Raw genomic sequence first — 23,161 nt, 5'->3', positions numbered from 1 at the left:
TACGTGGTGTCCATTTGTATTTCAACATAGTATCTAGATTCGGGAAGAGTAACCCAGTTAAAGGATTTTTTTGGGAGGCTTGTAGGGTGTACACAGTTGATATTTTTGACGCTGCCATAGAAGTTATGAAAAAGACAAAAGAACCAGTATGGGAGTACTTAAAAAGTATAAATCCATAAACTTGGTCTATGGCACATTTTAGAGGGAACCGATACAGTCTTATGTCTTCCAATAGTGCGGAGTCTATAAATGCATTATCTAGACACGCAGGTAAGGTGCCGATACTTATGTTGATCGATTTTTTTCGTGCAACAATGCAACAGTGGTGGTTTCAAAGACGTAACTTTGCAGATATTAAGTTAATTTTTAATATTAATGTTTTATTAAATGTTATTGATCTTAACTTCTTCATTTTGTCTGTTTTTTAAGCGGAAGCAACAACAACACTTACCCCTTGGGCCGATGATATTGTAAAAGAAAACAAAAAAACTTTTAGTAAGTGGGATGTTCGCATGATCTCAAATACGAAATGTGAGGTCAAAAAGGGGGCACAAAACGTGATTGTTGATTCCAACAAATAACATGTACATGTAGGCATTGAAAACTTGATGGGATACCTTGTGGTCATGTCATAAGATGTTTAACAGTGAACAATTACCAAGACTACTCGAGGTATGCATTAAATGCTTACTTTACCGAAACATTGAGGAAAACGTATGAGGAATCAATAAACCCTTTGCTAAAGCCATCCGAATGGGATATCCCCGATGATTTGATGATTGTTAAGCCACCTATAATGGATAAACGTCAGCCAGGCAGGCCAAGAAACACAGACCGCATTTCATCCCAAGGCGAGGGTCCAATTAGAAAAGAATGGTCTACATGTGGTCAACTAGGACACACAAGAAACAATTATATTGGAAGGGCGTCCGGTAGTGAAGCACGTCGCACAACAATTTCTACTGCAGAAATGACATATAATATTGGTGGTTCAGCGAGTTGCTCACAAACCTATGATGTTGATTTTGATATGAAACAACCTTGAAATGAAGAGTTGTTAACTTACGTATTGTAATTTTTGTATTAAATCTTACAAGACATTGTTATGCTTTCATATTTTAGTTTAGTTTGCATATTATAACAATTAATGAAGCTTTTATATTATAATATTTAGTTTGCAGATTATAACAATTACAAGATGTTATTTTTTTTTAAAAAAAAAAACAACAAACGATCCTTTTGCACCCTAAGGTGTATCATGATAATGTTACAACATTTTTGTAACTAATTTTTAAACTCAGGGAACTACAATGGGTACTTCTCTTTCTCGATTATTATATAGTCATCCCTAATTCTCATTTTATCTTCCAAACGATCATTTTGCACCCTAAGGTGTATCAACTGCTCGTCCTTCTTAGGAAGCCATTTTTCAGTCGTTTTGATTGCCTTCTTAGTCCTTTTTATCCATTATTCATGCTCTTTGATTTTGTTTTTATTGAGGTCTATCCATTCTTGAGCTTGTTTGCATTTCGATGCAATATCATTACCACTTTGAGTGAGAAGTCGGGATGACTCTTTGTCCGGTTCTTGTTGTTCTTCAGCCTTCTTCAATTCTTCAAAATTTTCATCTGACGTATATGGGCCGGCTGAAGAGGGTGTAAAAAAGGGTTGGCTAAATCACGGTAGTAACAATCTACTTCGTTCCATGAGCAAACTTCAAAATTTTGTGAGGAACTCATAATAAAGTCGAGATTATAATAAATTGGTGCTATAAGTGGCATTTATACATACTAGTCCAAATGCAACCATTTCGTAGTCAGAGTTATAATTCATAGTCGAACTTTGAAATGACTACACATTAATGACAAGTCACTGTAGTAACATGCAAATCGTAGTCAAACGCTGAAGTGACAAGACAAAAGTGACTGTTTGACATGATAAGTCACTGCAGTAACCTGCAAATCATAGTCCAAATGCAACCATTTCGTAGTCAAAGTGGTAATTCATAGTCCTGTACTTATTAATATAAATAGATGTTTAAGATATACAAACCAAACACCCATGTCACCTAAACTAAACCAACTCCCATATTAAGAAATGTCGTCGAATGCAGCAACTTCTTCGAATGAGGTACCTGGTTCCAATTTTGAACGACCATGGAAGAGAAATGAGGTGTTGGTTCTAACACGATGTTGGTTGTGACATCCCCATTTTCACGTCCAGAAAAGACCGATTTTGTTTATGCTTTATAAAAATCAGAGTATTTCTTTCAATAAAAACGTTGCGGAATTTGTTCCTAGAAAAACATGATAATTTCATTATCAAAGCATTTCTGAATAAATGTATTTTTATTCCTTTTAAAACATTTGGGATGTCATCGTCAATACATAAACATAAGCATAAACAAAACTTACATTCATTTACACTAGTGATTTATATCTCCTTAATCTCTCAGTGTAATATAACTTCACATCGTCACCTGTGATACAAGTAAACTGAGTGGGTCAGGTTGGGAAACCTGGTGAGTACATAGGTTTTTCAACCCACAATAATATAATTATTACGTTTAATCATCAAACAATTAACCCAATTACCCATCCCTATTATCTTCTTTATTCCTAAGTACTTTCCCTAAGGATTTATCCTAAGGGCCGTCTCCTACATCATATTTATCTCTCATCTCCTTACATCGCATTTCCTTATATGTTTGTTTCTAAGGACTCTCCCTAAGGATCATCGCCTACATCGCATAGACAGTATTGATTCATGGATTACTCCTCAATACGTGCCCAACAAGGCTTAGGGTATCATCGCATGAATATGTAGTTACAATATCGCCTGAACTCGTAATTTATAGTAAGGGGTTAGAGTATCATCGCATGAATACGTAGTTACAACATCGCCTGAACTCGTAATTCATAGTAAGGGGTTAGAGTATCATTGCATGAATCCGTAGTTACAACATCGCATGAACTCGTAATTCATCACGTACAGGTTATGAGCCTGCTGGTGTTTCCACGGAGTTGTCTATAATAGTTCGTGGTCGCCATCCATACTCTGGTAGATGACTACATCTCCAAATTGTCGGACAAGGTTATAGTATCTTTCATCCTACATCACCGATTCATCATCACCTATCTATCCTCACCTAATTATCATCACCTATCTCTCATCATTTTATTTCATCACACATCAACTATTTCATCTACCCATGTTTGATCCCAACATATTTGTAGATATAAAATAAATATATAGTTTAAATCATTTAAAACATATATAAAATCATTCATCCAGCATAGACAGCAAGTATCCAGATAATATGCACACATGACACGTAATTTATATAAAATAATTCATATCTATGTGTAAGATGAAAGTAACTATGCACTCACTTGTTAAAGTGATGATTCCAAACTCGGACAGCGCTTCGCTTCTTAACAACATAATTTCCTTCGACGAAACCTAATATTATTACCACTAGATTTTAGTCTAATATTTACCGTGACTAATTATTAGTCTTAGCATTATTATTATTATTATTATAAGCATTTAAATAATATTTTCCAACCACTATGTACAGACATGGGCCATACATAAAACACCGAAGGGCAGGACCATTTTGGCATATAGCACTTCTGAAATTCAACAACCCTATGTGGCCCTTTAAACCAGATTCCCCGTACCGCGAGTAGTTAAAAATATATTATAACGACACTTATATAATAATAGCTCAAATATTTATTATAAGTTCATAATAACAATACTAATTTTAAATATAAGCTATATTAAAATAGGGTAAGCATAACTACTTTACAAGGGGGTTTTAGCTAGGAGTCGGGCTCTGCAGGGGCAGAACTTCGTCGTTGAATCTTTCTAAGAAAGATTCGTGCAACGCTTCAACGCTCACCTTACTATACTAAAACTACAGAAAGATAAGTCGAATCACGAGGGACTGAAATGCTCGGGGGATAAGAAGAGAAAGACTTTTGAATCAAGAGAATGGTGCAAGAAATATGAGATCCCAAGCCTCTTATTTATAGTAATTGAATTTACAAAAACTACCCTCCATAATTACTTAATGAGCGTATAGTTATATAAATGACTAAACACCCCTTCATAATACTATTTTAAATAGATTTAACGATATTTTTATTAAACTAATGTCGAAAGTACTCAACACTAGTCTTATAATAACCACATCGTCGATACCTTTTCTAATGATATATACATTTGTATATATATATATATATATATATATATATATATATATATATATATATATATATATGTGTGTGTGTGTGTGTGTGTGTACGTATATATGATTTATACTTTATTTTAATACGTAAATATGCTATTATAATTTGTAACTCATTCATACGAACTCCATTTTTGATGTTCTTTATATCCACGCGTTGGTATTTACGAGTACTACAACTTTCATTTAGACGTCGTCAGCTAATTCTCATTCTATCTCATATTACAAAACTGTATCGAATTTATCGCGCTCAAAGAGTAGGGACCAAGTTTTGTCCATATCTTTAACATACGAGCTCTACTATCGACATTATTTATATCTGTGTGTAGGTAAAAACAAGATCTAAAACTTTCATTTAGACTCCGTCGGCTAATTGTCGACCGATTTTAAATTTAACAGTAGCCAGTATGAGGACATAATATTGTTAAATGTCCGCGTAAAATTCTTAACTTCTACATACAGACTCCGTTTTTTTTGTCTTTTTACCGTTGAGTTCCTATTAATGAGATCTTCAACTCTCATTTAGGTCGCGTAGGCCAAAAATCGCTCGAACTAAAATTCGAGTTGCGGGTCGTGCACTACTATGCCAAATGTTAGAAAATTCATAACTTACTCGTACGAAGTCAGATTTGGGCGTTCTTTTTATGGACGCTCTCAGTTTAACATATTCTATGACTTTTGTTTATATTACTATGGCTAAAAAGTCCTCTATCGTAAATTCACTATTTACGTCTTCCGGTGGCGCGTCGGTTTTGCCGAAAAACTTCAACGGGTAATAACTTCTTCGTTATAACTCGGATTTTGGCGTTCTTTATATTTACTGAACCCTTGTAACATATACTAAAACTTGGTTAAGATTAATCATTCTAAATAATCTTCCATCAAAAACTCATTTTTGATGCTTATTGTCTCTAAATTGACTAGCCCGATCTGCGGGTGTTACATTGGCTAAGTGTTAAGGAGGGTGTACCGTTACTTGCTCCCCTGCATTGCCTAGTAGGTGACGAATGGACCCGCATAACAACTTTTTTCAACCATGAGATGGGAGAAGGACAACAACGACAAAAATCAAATGTTGTTAGTAAATGGAAAGATGTAAAGGAAGAAGTCACATGGTTCAATCGAGCGTGTAATTATGCGAAAAGTACCAAACTTCGTTGTCGGGATGAAGAAGAGTTCTTGGTAGTTGTTACAGATTTTTACATTTGTGAGCGTAAATGCAGAGCCTTCGAATATGAGGAAGTTTGGAAGGTTGTTAAAAATAATCAGTATTTCATGTAGACCACTCTATTTTCCGTTAAAAATAACCCATGGACTTGTTTTTTATTTTGATGCTTTGTTTGTAGTAATGTTATAAGTTTAATGTTTCATGTAATGATTGTTAGTTTAATAGTTTAAGTTTAATTCGTTGTTTTTAGTAATGTTTGTAATGTTTTAAGTTTAATGGTTCATGAAATTGTTGTTAGTAATGTATTGTAATGTATCGTGAAAACTAATGAAATGAGCATTTATTAATTAAAATTAAACATAGGGGCTGCATCTAATACACACGTAATACATGAAAATAACCTAGTACACACCTAATAAATTGAAATAGATATTAAATAAACGGGATATATTTCAAAATATTCCAAGGGGCTTCAAACTGAAATTCCAACCCGTCACTTAATGACTTGTGTTCCTCCTTAGCAGCTTCCAAGATGACCTCCTTGGTAGCATTTAAACGGGTGTCGTCAATTTTGGTATAAAGAACGTTGAATAATAGAACTTCAATTTTCATTTCATACCATCTTGCTAAGATGTTCAGTTCATCACGATCGTTTGTTGTAGTCATTCGGTTTTCAGCGTTGAAGATATTGGTTAAACGAGTCCAAAACATAGGATCGTTCAACTTGCTGGTCTCGTACACATGAATATATGCATGTGTAAGAACCAAGAACTCCTCATTAATCCATGGTATAGAACTCATTTTTAGTGAAACAAAGAGAGTAAAATTTCAAAAATAATACATGAATAACTCTAAAATCATTTAGTAAACCATTTTTTAACTTAATGTCAATTTATAGTAGTTTATACACAATATTGCAATCCAATCTTCTAATTTGTTTGCAATTCATAGTCCAACTTAACTGAAGAATGTAGTGTACTAACTGTTAACACAACAGATCACTGTTCGAGTTGACAAGCCATTGCATCGAATGACAACACAATACACTGCTACTTGAGTTGACAAGCCATTGCACCGGGAAAATAAGGAGTCGCTATAAATAGTTGTTCATATCCATTTTAATTGTATCACATTACTTTTCCTCTTGCAACTATGGACTCGCCTGTACCACATAGATGGAGCAATGAAGAGGATGTCCCTTTGGTTCAATCTTGGATTGTAACTGTAGAGGACGATTTTCCACCGGATCCGCCAGAAGTTCGCGCTAGATCATTTTGATCTCATGTCTGTCATTTGTTTCACCATCAAATGGGGCATACTCAATATCGAAGAAAAAGAGATGTCAAAGCGAAATTTCTAGATTTGAAAATAAAGGTCAAGCATTTTCAACGTATTTATAACGAGTTGGATAATAAACATGTGAATATGGATGAAGACATTCTCATACAGGTGGCTTTGGAACTATACCATTTCGAATCTGATGGTAGAGAGTTTACCCACGGAGATGCATGGAATCTTTTAAAAAATGTCCCTCACTTTTAATATGCATGTTGGTTAAGCTGTTTGTTTTTCGTTAGTTACGTTGCTTGTTGTTGTACGTGTGTTTTGTGAGTAGTTAATAAATCTCCCTTAATTTTTAATGTATGTTGTTTCCTCAATCGCAATTAAAAATGAATTAAGATAACAGGTCCATAATCAATTCATTAAAACATTAACCCATAATTAGTACATAACATGACATAAAATGCAACGTCGTACATAAATAACTAATACATAATAGGACATAAAATGCAAACAGGGTACATGAATAACTACTTCTTTTAAGGAGGTAACAGGACCACCCTTTCATTTGGTATTTCCCAGTGCACATGTGATGGTATAGAATTCACCGACTCAGATCTAAATGCAACTCGATACACGAAAGCAATGAACTTATAATCAACCATTTCGTGGATGGCTTCAGACGTATGGGTTCTTAGAGATGCTATTGCGTGGCTACATGGTATACCGCTTTTTTGCCATTTCCCACAACTACATACCCTATGTTCAAATTGTACTTTGCTGGTGGCAAAATTGTCGTCGACTTCAAATGTATCCCCATAAAAACGTCTTGCCACCCAATTATAAGACTTGTTGACACGTTTTTGAACCTTATTCTCAACATAAGGGGTCACCCCACCAGACAACCTCCTTGCAAAATTTGTTAATTTTAAAATAATAATACAAGGAAAAATTAAATATAATTATAAAGTTACCGCCACTTCAGCCCGTTCAATATACTTTGATTGTATCGACATATTGATTAACTCAATTATCGGTGTTATAGGAAACTCACGTGTGGACGTGGATATAATTTGCAACATTTCAGGGACATAAATCGATTTAACATTGTAATGTACTTTTGGGAAAGATATTTGTGTCCATTTTGAAATTGCTATATCGTCAAGCCAGAAAATTGGACTCCTAAGAAAGGTGCAGAAAGGTGGTTTCCTACATGCACTTGGCAACCTTTCTAGACACAAGTAAAAATCATGAACACTATATGCATTGCATGACTTCCAAAACAATGTTTCGACTTCCGTATCATTATGTCCGACAGAATCACGTATTTTTCGAGTTATATCTTTAGGACAATATCCATGATACGAATCTGGGTAGACACTCTAAAAAGCAAAGTCTATTTTTATCATAGAGGTTGCTTATGAAAACAACCTATGTATCCTCACCTAAACACTCTTTTAACTTCATCATGAACCATCTCCATGATTCTTCACACTCTAAGGTTCCCAAACCAATTACTAAGAGTAGGGGTTCATGGTTTCCATCTAAAGCCACTGTGAAGTACATTTTGTTAGATAGTTCCCAAGAAAGGGTAAATACCCACATATATTAATGGTATCATGCACCTAAGGAAGGTACGAATCTGCATAAAAAAAACAAACATATATATTAGTGATAAGTAAAGAGTAAACGAGATACATTGCCAAGAAATATTAATTAACTCAATAAAACAAATATGTTATACCACGCAAGCTAAAGCCCCAAAACAGAATTGAAAGCGGTTGGTATCCGTTTTCTTGATGGCTGTGAAGGTATTAGGATTTGTTCTTTGAAGATTATGCAAGAATATTGGTAGTTGAGAAAAGATTCTTTCGGTGTAAGTACTCATTTTCACAAGCAATGAAAGTGTTTTACAATCATCACACAAATACAATTATAATTATATACAAATTGGTGTTTCTCTATAGTTCATACTTCATAGTTCAACTTTTTAAATTCATAGTCAAACCAGTTCATTTCATAGTTAAACATCACTGACTGACAAGACAAGACAATGTACTTGTCTGTAGTTTATAGTTCAACTTTTTAAATTCATAGTCAAACCAGTTTATTTCATTGTCAAACATCACTGACCAACAAGACAAGACAATGTACTTGTATGCAGTTCATAACTCAACTTTTTGAATTCATAGTCAAACCAGTTCATTTCATAGTCAAACATACCTGTCTGTAATAAAATTTCTTCTATACATGGGTGTAAAGTCACTCCATGAAATTTATCTGTGAAAGTAATTCATATTTGATAGAATAAATAAGGCGAATGGCATACTGTAATTGCGGAGGTGAACGTATCATTAGGCTTTCGGGTACAACTAAAAACCCAGGAAGATTATTTTACGCTTGCCCATATATGGTATCATGTTCTTAACTTCATTCATATTTACACCCTCATGATTATATGGAAACAATTCTTATTGTCAATGTTTAAATTTACAGGGACCAAAATGTGGGTTTATCAGTTGGGTTGATGAAGATAAGGACCAATCATCTATGGTAATAACTAAAGTAGCTAACTGTAATAAGCACTTTCAATCAGAAAATAAGAAGTTAAAGATAGCCTTGGTTTGTAGTTGGGTGTTGTTTTTGGCAATTATTGTTTACAAGTTGTAAACTTTTTAATATTGTTTTGATAGTTTTGAAGTTGTTACGTCAATAAATTGTTGTATTTGTTGTTATGTTTAGAGTAGTGTACTTGTAACATTAAAACAAATGGTGGTGTCGTTGTTATGTTGTAAGTATTGAAGTTATTACTAGGTCATTAAATCCAACATTAAAATTACATATACAAATATGTATCCAACTACATAGGACCAAGACTCGACCCCCAATAAATTTTTGTCATCCGTTGGTGAAACTCTAAAGCTGCGTTCATTGGGTCAATAAGTACACGTATTGGTTGGACTAAAACTAATTATTACATAAACATACAAACAAAAACACCATAATCTCCCAAATGAATACTTTGTTGGGGAACATTTGTTTCAAAAATGAATCGCATATTCAATGGAATCATTGGGATGTTCCTTCGGGCCCAATAGTCAATCTTGTCTAAATAATCTGCCTCCCGGGCTTCAAATTTGGTAAAGGTTCCATCAAAGTTGAATTTTTCATAAGCCCCTCTACCGAGACTGTCATAAATATGGATTTCCATTGACGCCAATCGTAGTTCCCCAAATAACCAGTGATTAGGGGATGAATGAATCGGCATTAGGACCTGTATAAGGATAAAAAAAAATTATGTTTACATATCAGGATACAAAAACATAACGACAATAACGAAAAAATTTTCAAAAAATAAAATTCAGTTTACCGTATCGACATCCCACCAAGCAACCATGAAGTTGGGGGTATGTAGCAATACCAGACATAAACACCCTCCAATCGTACCCATCCTCCAAAACATGGGAAACAAAAAAATTTGGACACATTATTGTATGTCGGTCGCTATCAAAACGTCTCTCCATCAGTAGTCTATACCAAATGCCCAAATGGTGATATGTTGCACAAAATTATGATACTTTTGTTATTACTAAAAAACAAAAAACTTTTAAAATAATAAATTAAAAATTATTTTACCGCTGCCTCCAACCATCCGTTGTGTGTATGCCCAAATAAGACGCTCCAAAAATCTCTATCTAACATCAAATTAAACAAACAATGTTGCACGTCATATGAATGAAATAAATAATTTTGGATCACAACCTCACCGCCTGCTACATAAGGTTGCAGGCGCAACACAGAGAAGTCGTGAACAACAGCAAATGTTGGAGGAGGAACGGGGCTTGTGGATTTGATATAAATCTTCTTTTTTGGTCTTCTTTTTTGCTTCTGTGTCGTGTGCAATTAAAACAATATTCAAATGTTTAAATCTCTATCTTTCAAATAATTCACATAAAAATAAGATTCTATTATTACGATATAAGCTTTTAAATTAAACGAATACCTCTGTGTATGGAGGGCACATATACTTTGCTGGATTTCGAGCCCTCAGTCTATCGGGTGTAACTTTTTTGCCATCAAAACCATAAGCATCAGAATAATTTACATTTCCCGTAATTATGAAATCATATTCCTCCGACACCTAAATTAATAAGCAATAATCTCTAATTAAAACATGTTTCAATCTACTAAAAAAATGTAAGTATAACAACCTCTTTAGCTTCATTATAATCATTTACATCAACACATCATCATCAAATTTGTTCCTACTACAATCCGCATTCTTATTCCTGTTCGCCAACTCCTACATTAAAATTAACACATTATACTTATTAACGAAAGACACCTTAAAATATATTTATTAAAATCGTAATTGTAATATATATAATAACTTTATCATCTTCAATATCACCAAAAACATTTTCATTTGTATTATTTTTATTCATCACTTCATCTTCTACAACATACATTTTCAACTATAAAATATGAACAAAAATTTTCAAATATGTTAATAAATTATAAAAAAAATGTAGCGTGTAACTAACCGGTTGATTAAAATTTGTTTGGAATACTGCAGGCTCCTCAAAACTGATGTTATTCCATAGATCTTCATTATTCACTTCTTCAACAAACACCTCAGTAGGTTCTCAGTTCATAAACACCTGTTGCTCCGGTGCATGTAGCCGTTTCAACACCTCCTCTAAGCTGGGTTTCCCACTACGCCCACCTCTACCGTGAGAGCAACCACTAGACAACATACTAGCCGAATATTCGTCTTGTCTCCTAAAATGGTCCTGTACTGGGGATGGAACTGATTTCCGTTCACCATATACATACTCTTAAAATGACATATAATAACAAGATGTCATCTTATCATCACTTGGTGACATTTTATTTCTTAGTCGTTGTCTCTCCTAAAAAATTAAACATATTAAAAATGCATATAAAAGTATAATAATGAATTTTATTAAAAATAAAAAAAATTATAAACCTGTGTCTTTGAAAAAATCTTGTTCACATCAACCAATTTCAATTTTTTGTGCCATCCATCGTTTCATCCGAGGCATGTCTCTATTTTTTCTCAATACAAATCCACATGCACGAACAGCCGGAAGCATCTCTATTTTTTCTCAATACAAATCCACAGGCACGCACAGCCGGAAGCATCTCAAATATCCATATCTACAATTTTTACAATTATAGTAATAACAGTTAAAATTAAAATAACTAACATAACAATAAAATCATTTATTTCTTTTCCCAAAAAACCTTCACATAAAATGTATATTAAACATAATCTAACTGCATCAGTGTCGCCAACTTCTAAAAATTGATGATTTAAAATAAATTTTTTCACGTCACCGATTTTCACCGAACTATTTGTATGGTTCGGAAATAGACGTTCACACAATAAACATCTTTATTTAGTACATTTTAAGATACTCGCCAAAATTTAACCCGGTTATCAAACAAAACTCTTCCGGACCATATATCATTTTCGTATCACCCACTCTAAAATATAACCGTTTTATTTCATCTGGAGATAAAACAATGTTCGGCCGTATCTGATGAAGAAACATCTTGTGGAATAACAATTCATCCCCTTGTAAACGAGGGACGTCCAACAAGTAACCAAATACTGTTTGTCTAAAAATATCACGTCTGGCACCATCTAACACATCAAATACTTCCCATATGTTACACCCCGATCCTTTTAAGTTCACAATAGCTTTAACATTGAAGTTATTAGAATCATGCTGCACAAAAAACAATAACATATTAGAAAACTAAACAACTATTTCATTTTAAAATATCATAATATTAAATGCAATAATAATCCAGCATTCAAATTACAAACATAAACAATGCAAAAACCAACATTTAATCAATAATTTCTATATTTACGCTGAATAACATATTATAACAATTTTTCAACTTAAATGGCAACTATATACAATTTTTCAAGTTATACAAGTATACAAACGATTTTTAACTTTCAAATTAAATAAAATAACATATTCTAACCATACTATAATAATTTTTCAACTTAAACGACAAGTATATACAAATTTTCAAGTTATACGACAAATATACAAACGACTATTTTAAACATTATTATAACTATTTTTCAAGTTATACGACCACTTATACGATAAGTATATATAACTTTTCAACAAAACGACAAATAATATATTTTAACCATGTTATATCAATTTTTCAACGTAAACCATTAACCAAACATATTGTAAACATTATTATAACCATTTTACTAAATATACAACTAGCCAATGTACATTCTACGCAGTCTATATTTGTACATTCATATAACCACTAACAAAATAGCATTAAAACTTCAAGTTTACTAATAAATAATATTAAATCTAACAAATACAACAAAATTACCTAATCACATACAATATAATTTCATTTTTTATACTAACTAATACAATAAATAATAAAATAATAAAAACATATACTAAATAAATGTTAATTAAAACATAAAAAAAAGTTAAAATCTAACCATATTTTCGGGATTGTTGAAAAAATCGTCTATTTTCTTCAAGAAATAATCGCCGAGAGAGATAGTTTTTCTATATTGAAGAGTGAAAAATAAAGGAAAAAAAAACGGTTTTATAGTCTTTTGTTCCGAAATCGCAGGTGGAATAGGGTAAATCACAGATGGACTATTTCATCTGCGAAGATACAAGTGCCTAAAGCACATGCGTTTGTACCTTCACAGATGAAAAACCCAAAATCGCAGATGGGTCATTTCCATCTGCGATTTCAGTGGTTAAATTTGCAATTTTTATTTATCTATTTTTTTGGCTAAATTTGTAAGGTAATTAGTGTATTTGACTAATTTTGTAATTATCTCTAAAAAGAAAAAACAAATTAACCAAACACAAATTAACTTTCAGTCATTTCTCTCATCTTCATATATGACTAAAGTTATATTAACCTATCTCTACAACTTATGTGTAACCTATCTCTAAAACTTATGTGTCTGTATAGACTCTTCATGGCATTATGAAAGATTGAATATAATATGCTATATATTATTATATGTTCGTTATTTGGTAATAGTTTAGTAAGTTTTTTTTCTTTTAGTTTAATTTTTCTTTTTATGTGTGATTTTATTTGGTTTAATTGGTAACCCGAGCCGAATAAACTGAAACCAAGTAAACCGAACCTTATTTTGTTTGATTATGATTAGATTTAAAATATAAAAAAACTAATAAAACAGAACCGATCTAACCGAAAACCGAACCAAATAACACCCCTAGATATATCGGTTTAAAAAATACGAATGATTATTCTATAGATACAATGCATAATGATGTAGATTTCACCTTTCACTATCGTGTATCTTTCAAATATAAGTTATTATTCTGATCTTCTTCAAACAGACAAAAAAAAAATGAAAATATTAGTCAAAAAAAGTAAAACACTTCATCATGTTAAATGTTAAGATTAAAATATATATAAAGAATTCTATATTGAATCCACTTTCAATCCAAGTATCCGAAACAAAAAAATATAAATTTAATAAAGTTTTTATTTAACATGAAAAAATTGATGTTCAAGAAAAAATAAACAGTGGGATCAATGTAATGTAAGAGTATCTACTCTAATAAATAAAGATTTTTTTGTTAAATGTCACATCCTCATTTAATTTGTCAAATGTCATTTTGTTGTTATTTTGAATTAATTTATGTTTCACATGTCATTTTATGAGTTTTTCTATTTTAATAAATTCCACATAATACTTTAATGTAATAATTACAATAAATGTAATAATAAATGAATATCAATTTCATTAATGAACCTACCTTCTTATTTCAAAATTCCAAAATTAAAGTTCATTGGTTTATTTTGTTTTTTATTTAAATTTAAAAGATAAAAAAATGAATTTTAATAATTCATTACTTTTCTTATTTTTTTATAAATCAAAATTTCTTAAATATTTAAACATTTATATAGAGAATGTCTAAATCTGACTTTATTAGAGGAGGTTACGATTTTTCTAATATTAAGCGTAGGAGTATACAACCCAGAAATCGAATTTTAGATTGGTCGATTTTTAGCCGTAATAATCTAAACGAGAGTTGAAGATCTCGTTAATAGAAATTTGTCAATATAAAGACAATCGAAAATGGACATCAGATGAGAGAGTTATGTATTTTATACGGGCTTTAGTAGTCTAAGCCTGTGTAAAATAAATAAAGTCAAAATTAGCCGACGGATCTAAATGAAAGTTGTAGATTTCGTCAATAGCTACGCTTAGATATAAATAACGCCAAAAACGGAACCCGTATGAATAAGATCTCGCAATTTAAAAAATCTAAATAACAGTATGTGTATGCGTTATGAGCACGACACGCACGAAAATACCACGCAACCCCACCTATTTCACGCCACGTGTTAGGCCAACATCTTTCCATGTCACCTTCTTCCGATCAGGAGCGCGACGCGCACAGCTCCAAACCTCACTATGGTATCTCATTCACTCCTTCGTCCTCACACCATTTCAGTCGATATTCTCTCAACTTTTGCTCTACTTTAAGCCCATTTTCCTTTGTTTCTGGCCTACGGCAAAGTCCTGCGACACCCCTGAGTACTCATCTGAATAGTAGCCTTCGAGTAGGAGATCTCGAGTCAGTATCCTGTCCATTTAGATCCCAGTTTTCATCAAAACCTCTATAAGTTAAACTACACTTAGTTTATGTTAAGTGTAACTTTTAATTATTGTCGTAGTCATTAGTATGAATCTATAATTAAGATTTATCAGTGATTCCATGTTGTTATATTGATTGATTTACTTACGGGAGTGATATCTATGTTGGATTTACTAAGGTTTTTAAAGTGGGATTTCCAAATAGTATAATTTGTATACCAAACGGACCCTACATCCGATATAATCCTACCTGTTTAGGATTCGGGGACTCGACGAGTTGTTGGGTCAACTCAGCGAGTGTTTGGGTGTCAAACCAACAAATGATGGGATAAAATAATATTAATATAACTCAAATCAGTGCTATTTCTAATACTAAAGATAGTATAGAGTAAGCAGGGTCGGTCCACAAAGATACGGGACTTTTTATCTTGCCATATTTTCACACATAATACAAGTAATATTAAAATGGGGGTTTGTATTTAAACTTGAATTAAACTTCATAAATAAGAAAGATTGAAAACAAACGCAGTAAAAGAAGTACATTTCCAATTCTGACTCTTATATATGTATTATGTTGAAAGATGTAATATGATTATAACTCATGTTCAATCTAGGTTGGTAAGTTGGATATTAATAAAATCTAATATCCAAATTGGCAAAAGTATTTTATTCAAAATAAGCTCTTTAAATAAAACTTCATTTAATTGATTCAACCCAAATAAGCTCTTGCATTAAATCATTAAATGACATTAGGTTCTTGCACTAATTACCAAAAATGTTTAACATTCCTCTTAAGCTTGGGAATATAAACATTTAATCTTTGATTGCACTAATTTTGATCTAATTACAACCAAGTAAGTGAGTGTTACTAACATCAAATCATAAAACATATACGAATTTCATGATTTGATTAACTAGATTGAATAGAACCCTAGTTCATTGATCAAGTGAAAAAGAGAACTAACCAAACACATGATTAAGATCAAATCAAAGATTACTAGATGTTAAACACAAGTCAAATTCAAGTCATAGCCTAACAACACATACTTAAGAATCCAGATTCGGAAATGATAATAAAATCAACCACACATATCTAGGTTGGACTACAAATCAAACAAGTTTAAACTTCAAATTGACTTACAAAAAGAAATTAAAGTGTTTTCCAAGTGTTAATCTACTTGTAAAGGCTCTGAAAATCGTCTCTTCTCCTCCCAAAATCCGACCTAACTCTCATCAAAACTGATTGTCTGAATTATAAGAAGACAAAACCACTTTAAAAACTGCCGAGACGTTTACACGGCCCGTGTAAACCAAAGGGTTCCATTTACACGGCCGTGTAAACAAGAAAAGTAGAATGCTTAATTCTTCCAGGTCTTCGAAGTAGAATGTCCTTGCATATACGTTTACACAGCCCGTGTAAATTATAGGTATACATTTACACGGCCGTGTAAACTCCTGTGAAGCCAAATTCTTCATTTCTTCATTCTCTCTCTTCAAAGCTCCAAAACTTCTACAACTTTGTCTCCAACTCTTGATAACTTCCTCCAACAAGATCCAACCTTCATAAGTCCCTGAAATATCCTAAAAGCGTGTGAATGGAATTGCATCATGAAAAATCCCGAAAATATACAAAATGCATGAGTTTAAACCTAAATGTAATGCACTTTTATGAACTAAAACTATAAAAATGAATGCATGAAATGCACCTAACAAATCTCCCCAAGCTTAAACCTTTCTTGTCCTCAAGAAAGAACAAGAAGATTTAAACTGGAAAAAAAAAATAGAATAGAAGAAAAGAAAATTAAAGTTAAAACTATTTAAAACTTAATGCATGAAATCAAAACAAACATGAAAAGATCCAACCCAATTACCCTGTTTTGTACCATAGTTGAGAATGTACCTATCATGCCTTGAGTTAACTTTGCTTTAGTCTCAAAATATTAAATGATAATAGAAACAAGACTTTGGCCACTCCCTAGTACAACTCAACAGAATTAAAGATCACAACACTTATTCCTTTTCAATATTATCAAGTCAATTCTTGGAACAAATTATGGTCTTACTCTCGTGAAATTATATGTGACAAAACATGCTCAACCATCTTTGTTTCATAAAATATAACAATGTTCGATTCCAGCTATTTGTTGGTCAACAACAATCTTTTTCTGAAAAATCTTTTCTAAAAATTCCCTAATATTTATCCAGATTGGTTACAAACTTCAAACCACTTACACCAGTCGAAGTAATTAACATTCAGTCCAATGTCATAAATTCAAATCCAAGTCCAAGGGAATCTTTTGACAGCCAAGTATTTTTCCTAAACACAACATCTAATTAAACTATAAACACAACTATGTACAAACTTTCTAATTACATTTTTTTTACAAATAAAGCTCATGGCTTTCTTTGAAATCCGTGTAACAGGCTTTCAACCAACACATCCAAATCAAATGACCTTAGTGTGCTAGATTTAAAGAGATCCCTCGGGTTTACTTGCCCGAACCTCAAAGGCCACATATTAGCTTTATTTGCTATTATTAAGTTCATGACTTTCTATGGAACCCGTGTAACGAATTTTCAACTCAATCAGTCCCAAACAATTTAGCTTTAGGCGATTAGGTGTAAAACACCCCTCAGAGTTTACTTGTTCGAATCCCAAAGGTCACAGATTAACTTAATAATAGTTTTTTTTTTTTTTTTTTTTTTTTTTTTTTTTTTTTTTACATATATACGTAAGATCTATTATTATTATTATTATTTAAATACAAATAACTAAATTAACACATAACACTTAATTTATTTATTTATTTGGCCGATTTCTTTATATTTTCGTCCTTGACTTTTTTGTTATGGGACATCTCACGGTCTATTACCGTGAGTGACTTCTAGACATTTTTCGGGGGACTAAATGTTAACATGCAAAAACCCGTAAATATAGTTGAAAGCTATGTCCTCAAGGAGGGTATATAAAAGGGAATAAGTAGAAAGAACTTTTAAGAGCGCCGGAAGGCGGAACATTGAGATTTTGCATTCTTTTTATGAACTTTTGAATTTGGCATTTTAAGTTCAATTGAGCATTACTACTCATAAGACCGGTCATATGTCCCAAAGAATCGACTCATACCTGTTGTTATGCTCCAGTGTTGACAATCTTCTCATTTTCTGCTTTGTACAAGTAGCTTCGGGAGATGTGCTCGTGTGATTAACTTGCTTTTAGATTTTTTTTAATAAAAATAGCAAGTAAAATCTCAAGGCACACAACTCACTTACCATCTCAACTGTTTTGAGAAGATTTCGCTGCTTGGAATTGGATCAAAAAATTTTACTTTTACTTTTTTTTTTCAAGTTAAATGAAAATGCAAAAATTTAGATGCAAAATGCAAAAAGTATAATAAAAATAGAGTAGAAAGAAAATCTTTTTGGTTTTTGAAATTTTTTCTAAAGAATGACAAAGAAAAATAATGCAATGCAATGCAATATGTACAAAATTTACATGCAACGGGATAATGCATGGATAACCATGCCTCCACAATGTAACTGCCCACCATGGCTCGTAGCATTTCTGAGCATTTTTTGAATAACCCAACACCCAAAATGAGGGACTTCAGCAGGCTTATGAATCATACACCACAAGACTTCTAGCTCTTTCTTATTAGCCTTGCTAATCTCTTCTTGAGGGAATAAGAGAGAAGCAATGATCCGGTGGGCGACTTTCAAGACCGGATGGATAATGCTAGAAGCTTTGGCTGTTCCTGACTGATAATCATACTCACAAGAAATGCTTCTCCAAAAATTTGTACAGTTTTGCTCAAAAATGATATTTTTTCTGCCCTTTGCTGTGTATACATCCCTTTTTGCTTCGGGAGCACCAATCATATCACAGAGAATGTCAGCATGAAACTGATGGGTTTGATTGAGCAAACGGAAAGTCAGGAGATGAGTTTGATAGTCAAAGGTAATCGAAGACAAAAGTTCCAACATCGGTGTTTGGTAACTAACTGCATGAAGATTCAAAAGACCCTCCCATCCTATGTTTTTAAAGAGCTTGTGGACACCCTTATAGATATGCAAATCTTTGAGGGTTTGGATATCCACAAATTTTTGAGCACCCATGGTTCTTGTAACAAGATTTGCATACAATAACTCTTGTCTATTGGTCTAAAAAATTAGACCAAATTCATAAGGGTTGTCCATGGGGTGTGGGTCTTGTTCATCTCGTGAAGTTCCAATTCTAGGTCTTTTACCCCGAGAAGCCATTACCCAAATGAATCAACAAAGAGTTGCACACAATTAAGACAATAGAAGCACAAGAACTAGCAAGTCTCACAAAAAAAATCACCCAAAAAAATGAGGTTCTATCTAAATGCACAAAGTAAGAGTGTGGAACAATTATACCAATTTGTGCTTGATAATGGTGGTAAGATGATATCCAATGCTTCCCCAAGCTATCCCCAAGATTATCCTACAAGAAATTTCAAGCATTAGGTCGAAATTTTGAGGTTCAAAAATTCTAGGGTTTTGCTCAAAAACCCCAAAATCGGCCATGAGAGGTTGAAATAGATGTGAAAGATAAAGAAGATGAAGAAAAGGGAAGAATTTCATACCTTGGAGCTTGATTTTTTATGCAAAATTGAGGAAGATTGAGTATTTGGAAGGTTTTTTTCGAAGGAGGCAGTAGGGAGAGAGGGAATCGCAGGTATTGAGTGAAGAATGAGTTAGAAAAATCGAGATCTGACCTTAAAATCGTTCAGCCCTGTTTTTGCGTTTACACGGCCCGTGTAAATCAAAGGGGAGGGTTTACACGGCCGTGTAAATCCCTGAATCATAAAACCCGTGTTCAATCGTTTACACGGCCTGTGTAAATGCAAGGCATTAGTTTACACGGCCGTGTAAACTTCTGAGAAAGCCAAAATACTTGATTTTTTTCACTTTTTGAAATTGCAACCCGCTAAACCTCTACTACCCGAAAAATGATTTTTAACCCTTTTTTAGCATGAAAAACAACTTGGAAGTTTGAAAATAAAGAAAATACAATGAAAATATACGAAATGACAAAAATACCCCCGGGTTGCCTCCCGGTTAGCCGCCCCTTTTTAATGTCGTTGACTCGACTTGGACCCCAACTATTTGTGCTTCAGTCTCGATACGTGGGACTCTCTAACATATCATAACTCCTCACATGCTTCTTGTCATCAATAAACTCTAAAATCTCCAACACTTCATTATCCATATCAAACTTCTTTGCAAGCTCTTTGGCTTTGTCCCTGTCTAGTTTTCGTGACAAAACTAACTCCAGAAATTCATTGTTAGACAAGTTCAAACCCTTTTTTGTTGATGGATGAATCAAATTGACAAAATTAACAGATTGAACATCAAAAGGAGTCTTTTTTGCTTCATGCACATTGAAGTTGATAAGTTCACCATCAAATTCCATACTCAAGGTTCCATTGTAGACATCGATTTTTGTTTTAGAAGTTTTAAGAAAAGGTCTACCCAAAAGAATGGAACTTGAACTTGGAGAGTCATCGTCTCCCATATCTAAGACATAAAAATCAGCCGGGAAGACAAATTCATCAACTTGCACTAACACGTCCTCTAATACTCCCTTTGGGTGTACCAAAGACCGATTAGCAAGTTGGATGATCACACCGGTTTTGCTCAATGTTCCTACACCAATTGATTTGAAAAGAGAACATGGTAGGACATTTACAGATGCACCTAGATCAAGCATAGCTCGGGGTACATAAAGATTTCCCAACTTGCAAGGCACGGTAAAGACACCGGGATCCTTGCACTTTGGGGGCATCCTCTTTTGCAAAACCGCGAATACATGCTCCCCAACCGTTACGACTTGATTTCCTTTTAATTTCTTTTTAGATACACAAAGATCCTTAAGGAACCTTGCGTATCTAGGTACCTGCTTGATGACCTCGAGGAGTGGAATGTTGATTTGAACTCTCTTGAACATTTGCATGATGTCATTCTCCTCCCGTTCTTTCTTCGTGCTCTTTAATCTTTCGGGAAATGGAGCAGGTGTGACTTTGGACTCGGCGATGAAAGGCTTCTTTTCGCTTGTTTTCTCTTCCTCCTTCTCTTCTTTGGTTGCCTCTTCAACCACTATTTCATCTTCTTTTTGATCAACCGAAAATTTTGGACCATCATAGCTTTTCCCGCCTCTCAATGTGATGGCACACACATTGTGCCTTGGGTTTGCTTCAGTTTGGGCAGACAACTTTCCTTGAGATTCTAGTTTGCTTACGGAAATAGCAAGCTGTGAAACTTGTTTCTCTAAGTTCTTTATGCTTGCTCTTGTCTCTTGTTGGAAAGCTTTTGTACTAGTTGCCAAACTTTTTACTATGTCCTCTAAAGACATACTTGATGAACCCGCTTGTTGAGGAGGGTGTTGTGGTTGCCTTGGCTGAAAGTTTTGTGGTGGAAAAGGTGGTCTTTGTTGGTATTGATGTGGTTGACTTGGTTGATAGTTCCCTTGTTGATTTCCTCCCCAACCTTGATTGTTGTTCCATCTTTGATCACCTAGTGGCTGCTCATATCCCCTTTGACTAGACCTAAGAAAACCTCCCATGACTTTTGCTTCTTCATAATCTTCCTCTTGAAATTGAGGGCACATGTCGGTTGGATGCCCCACTTGAGTACAAATACCACATGGACGGGGTGTGGGTTGCACACCTTTGTCTTTGGCTAGCATCATAACCACTTTCGTAAGTTCGGACAATTGAGCTTCAATTTGAGGAGTTTGGACCTCCTTTACACCTCGGGGTGCATCCATGTACCATTCTTCTTCTTGGACTGTATGCTTGGACTCTTCTGCCATGTTCTTGATAAGAACTCTAATTTCTGTTGGAGTCTTATCAGCTATAGATCCACCACTTGATGCATTAAGTAATCTCCTATCCCAAGATGACATTCCTTCACAAAAATACTACAACAATTGATACTCGGTAATCCCATGTTGTGGACATTTTGAGCACAATTTCTTGAACCGTTCCCAATAAGTATGCAAGGCTTCTCTCTTTTGTTGCTTGATTCCAATTATCTCTCTGCGTAAAGCTGAAGCTCTCATTTTAGGAAAATATTTATCCAGAAACATCCTTGCAAGTTCATTCCATGTTGTGACTGACCCCGGTGGTAAATCATACAACCACTCCTTGGCTGAATCTTGTAAAGCAAAGGGGAATTCTCTTAACTTGATTTGATCTTCTGTGACTTCATGTGGCTTCATACCCACACAAACAACATGAAATTCCTTAAGGAATTTATGTGGGTAACAAATGGATGAGTCCAGACTTGAGTTCAAAGTTTATTGCTGCAGGGTAATTTATGCACAAAGGTTGTTGGGTGACATCTTGAGTAGCCCATTGTCTAAAGGTTTGTTCAGGTGGTGGATGTGGAGGATTTTGATGTCCTCCATGGTTGTCTGCCATGGTAGGAGTAGGTGAAGATGGTGGGGTGATACTTTTGGATGTTGGAGAGGATGTAGTTGATGGATTTGATGAAGAAGCTCTGGATTGTTGTTGTTTCTTTAAAAGTCTGGCTTGCTTCCTTCTCTGTTTAGTAGATTTCTCTATTTCCAAATCAACTGGTAAAGGTGTACCTGTGTGAAAAGATCTTGGCATAAACAATTAGTACTACCGTATCCCCGGCAACGGCGCCAATTTGTTTGGGTGTCAAACCAACAAATGATGGGATAAAATAATATTAATATAACTCAAATCAGTGCTATTTCTAATACTAAAGATAGTACAGAGTAAGCAGGGTCGGTCCA

At 33.7% G+C, this 23,161-nt stretch overlaps 1 protein-coding gene across 1 annotated transcript; it reads right to left on the bottom strand.

Moving 5' to 3' along the window:
• Positions 1-20,512: 20,512 nt before the first annotated feature.
• Positions 20,513-22,303, bottom strand: LOC145098746 (uncharacterized). Its single transcript, XM_079036353.1, has one exon. The coding sequence runs from the start codon at positions 22,301-22,303 to the stop codon at positions 20,513-20,515; it is 1,791 nt and encodes a 596-aa protein (XP_078892479.1).
• Between the last annotated feature and the right edge of the window lie 858 nt (positions 22,304-23,161).

Source organism: Lactuca serriola, chromosome 4 (genome assembly GCF_051521515.1).
Source record: "Lactuca serriola cultivar US96UC23 chromosome 4, Lser_US96UC23_V15, whole genome shotgun sequence".
Lineage (NCBI taxonomy): Eukaryota > Viridiplantae > Streptophyta > Magnoliopsida > Asterales > Asteraceae > Lactuca > Lactuca serriola.
The sequence above is the reverse complement of the archived record's forward strand: the minus strand, read 5'-3'. Positions and strand labels throughout refer to the sequence as shown.

What these genes read in the sequence shown, in the direction of transcription:
- LOC145098746 (XM_079036353.1), bottom strand. Translation starts at nt 22,303, where the DNA reads ATGTCATCTTGGGATAGGAGATTACTTAATGCATCAAGTGGTGGATCT.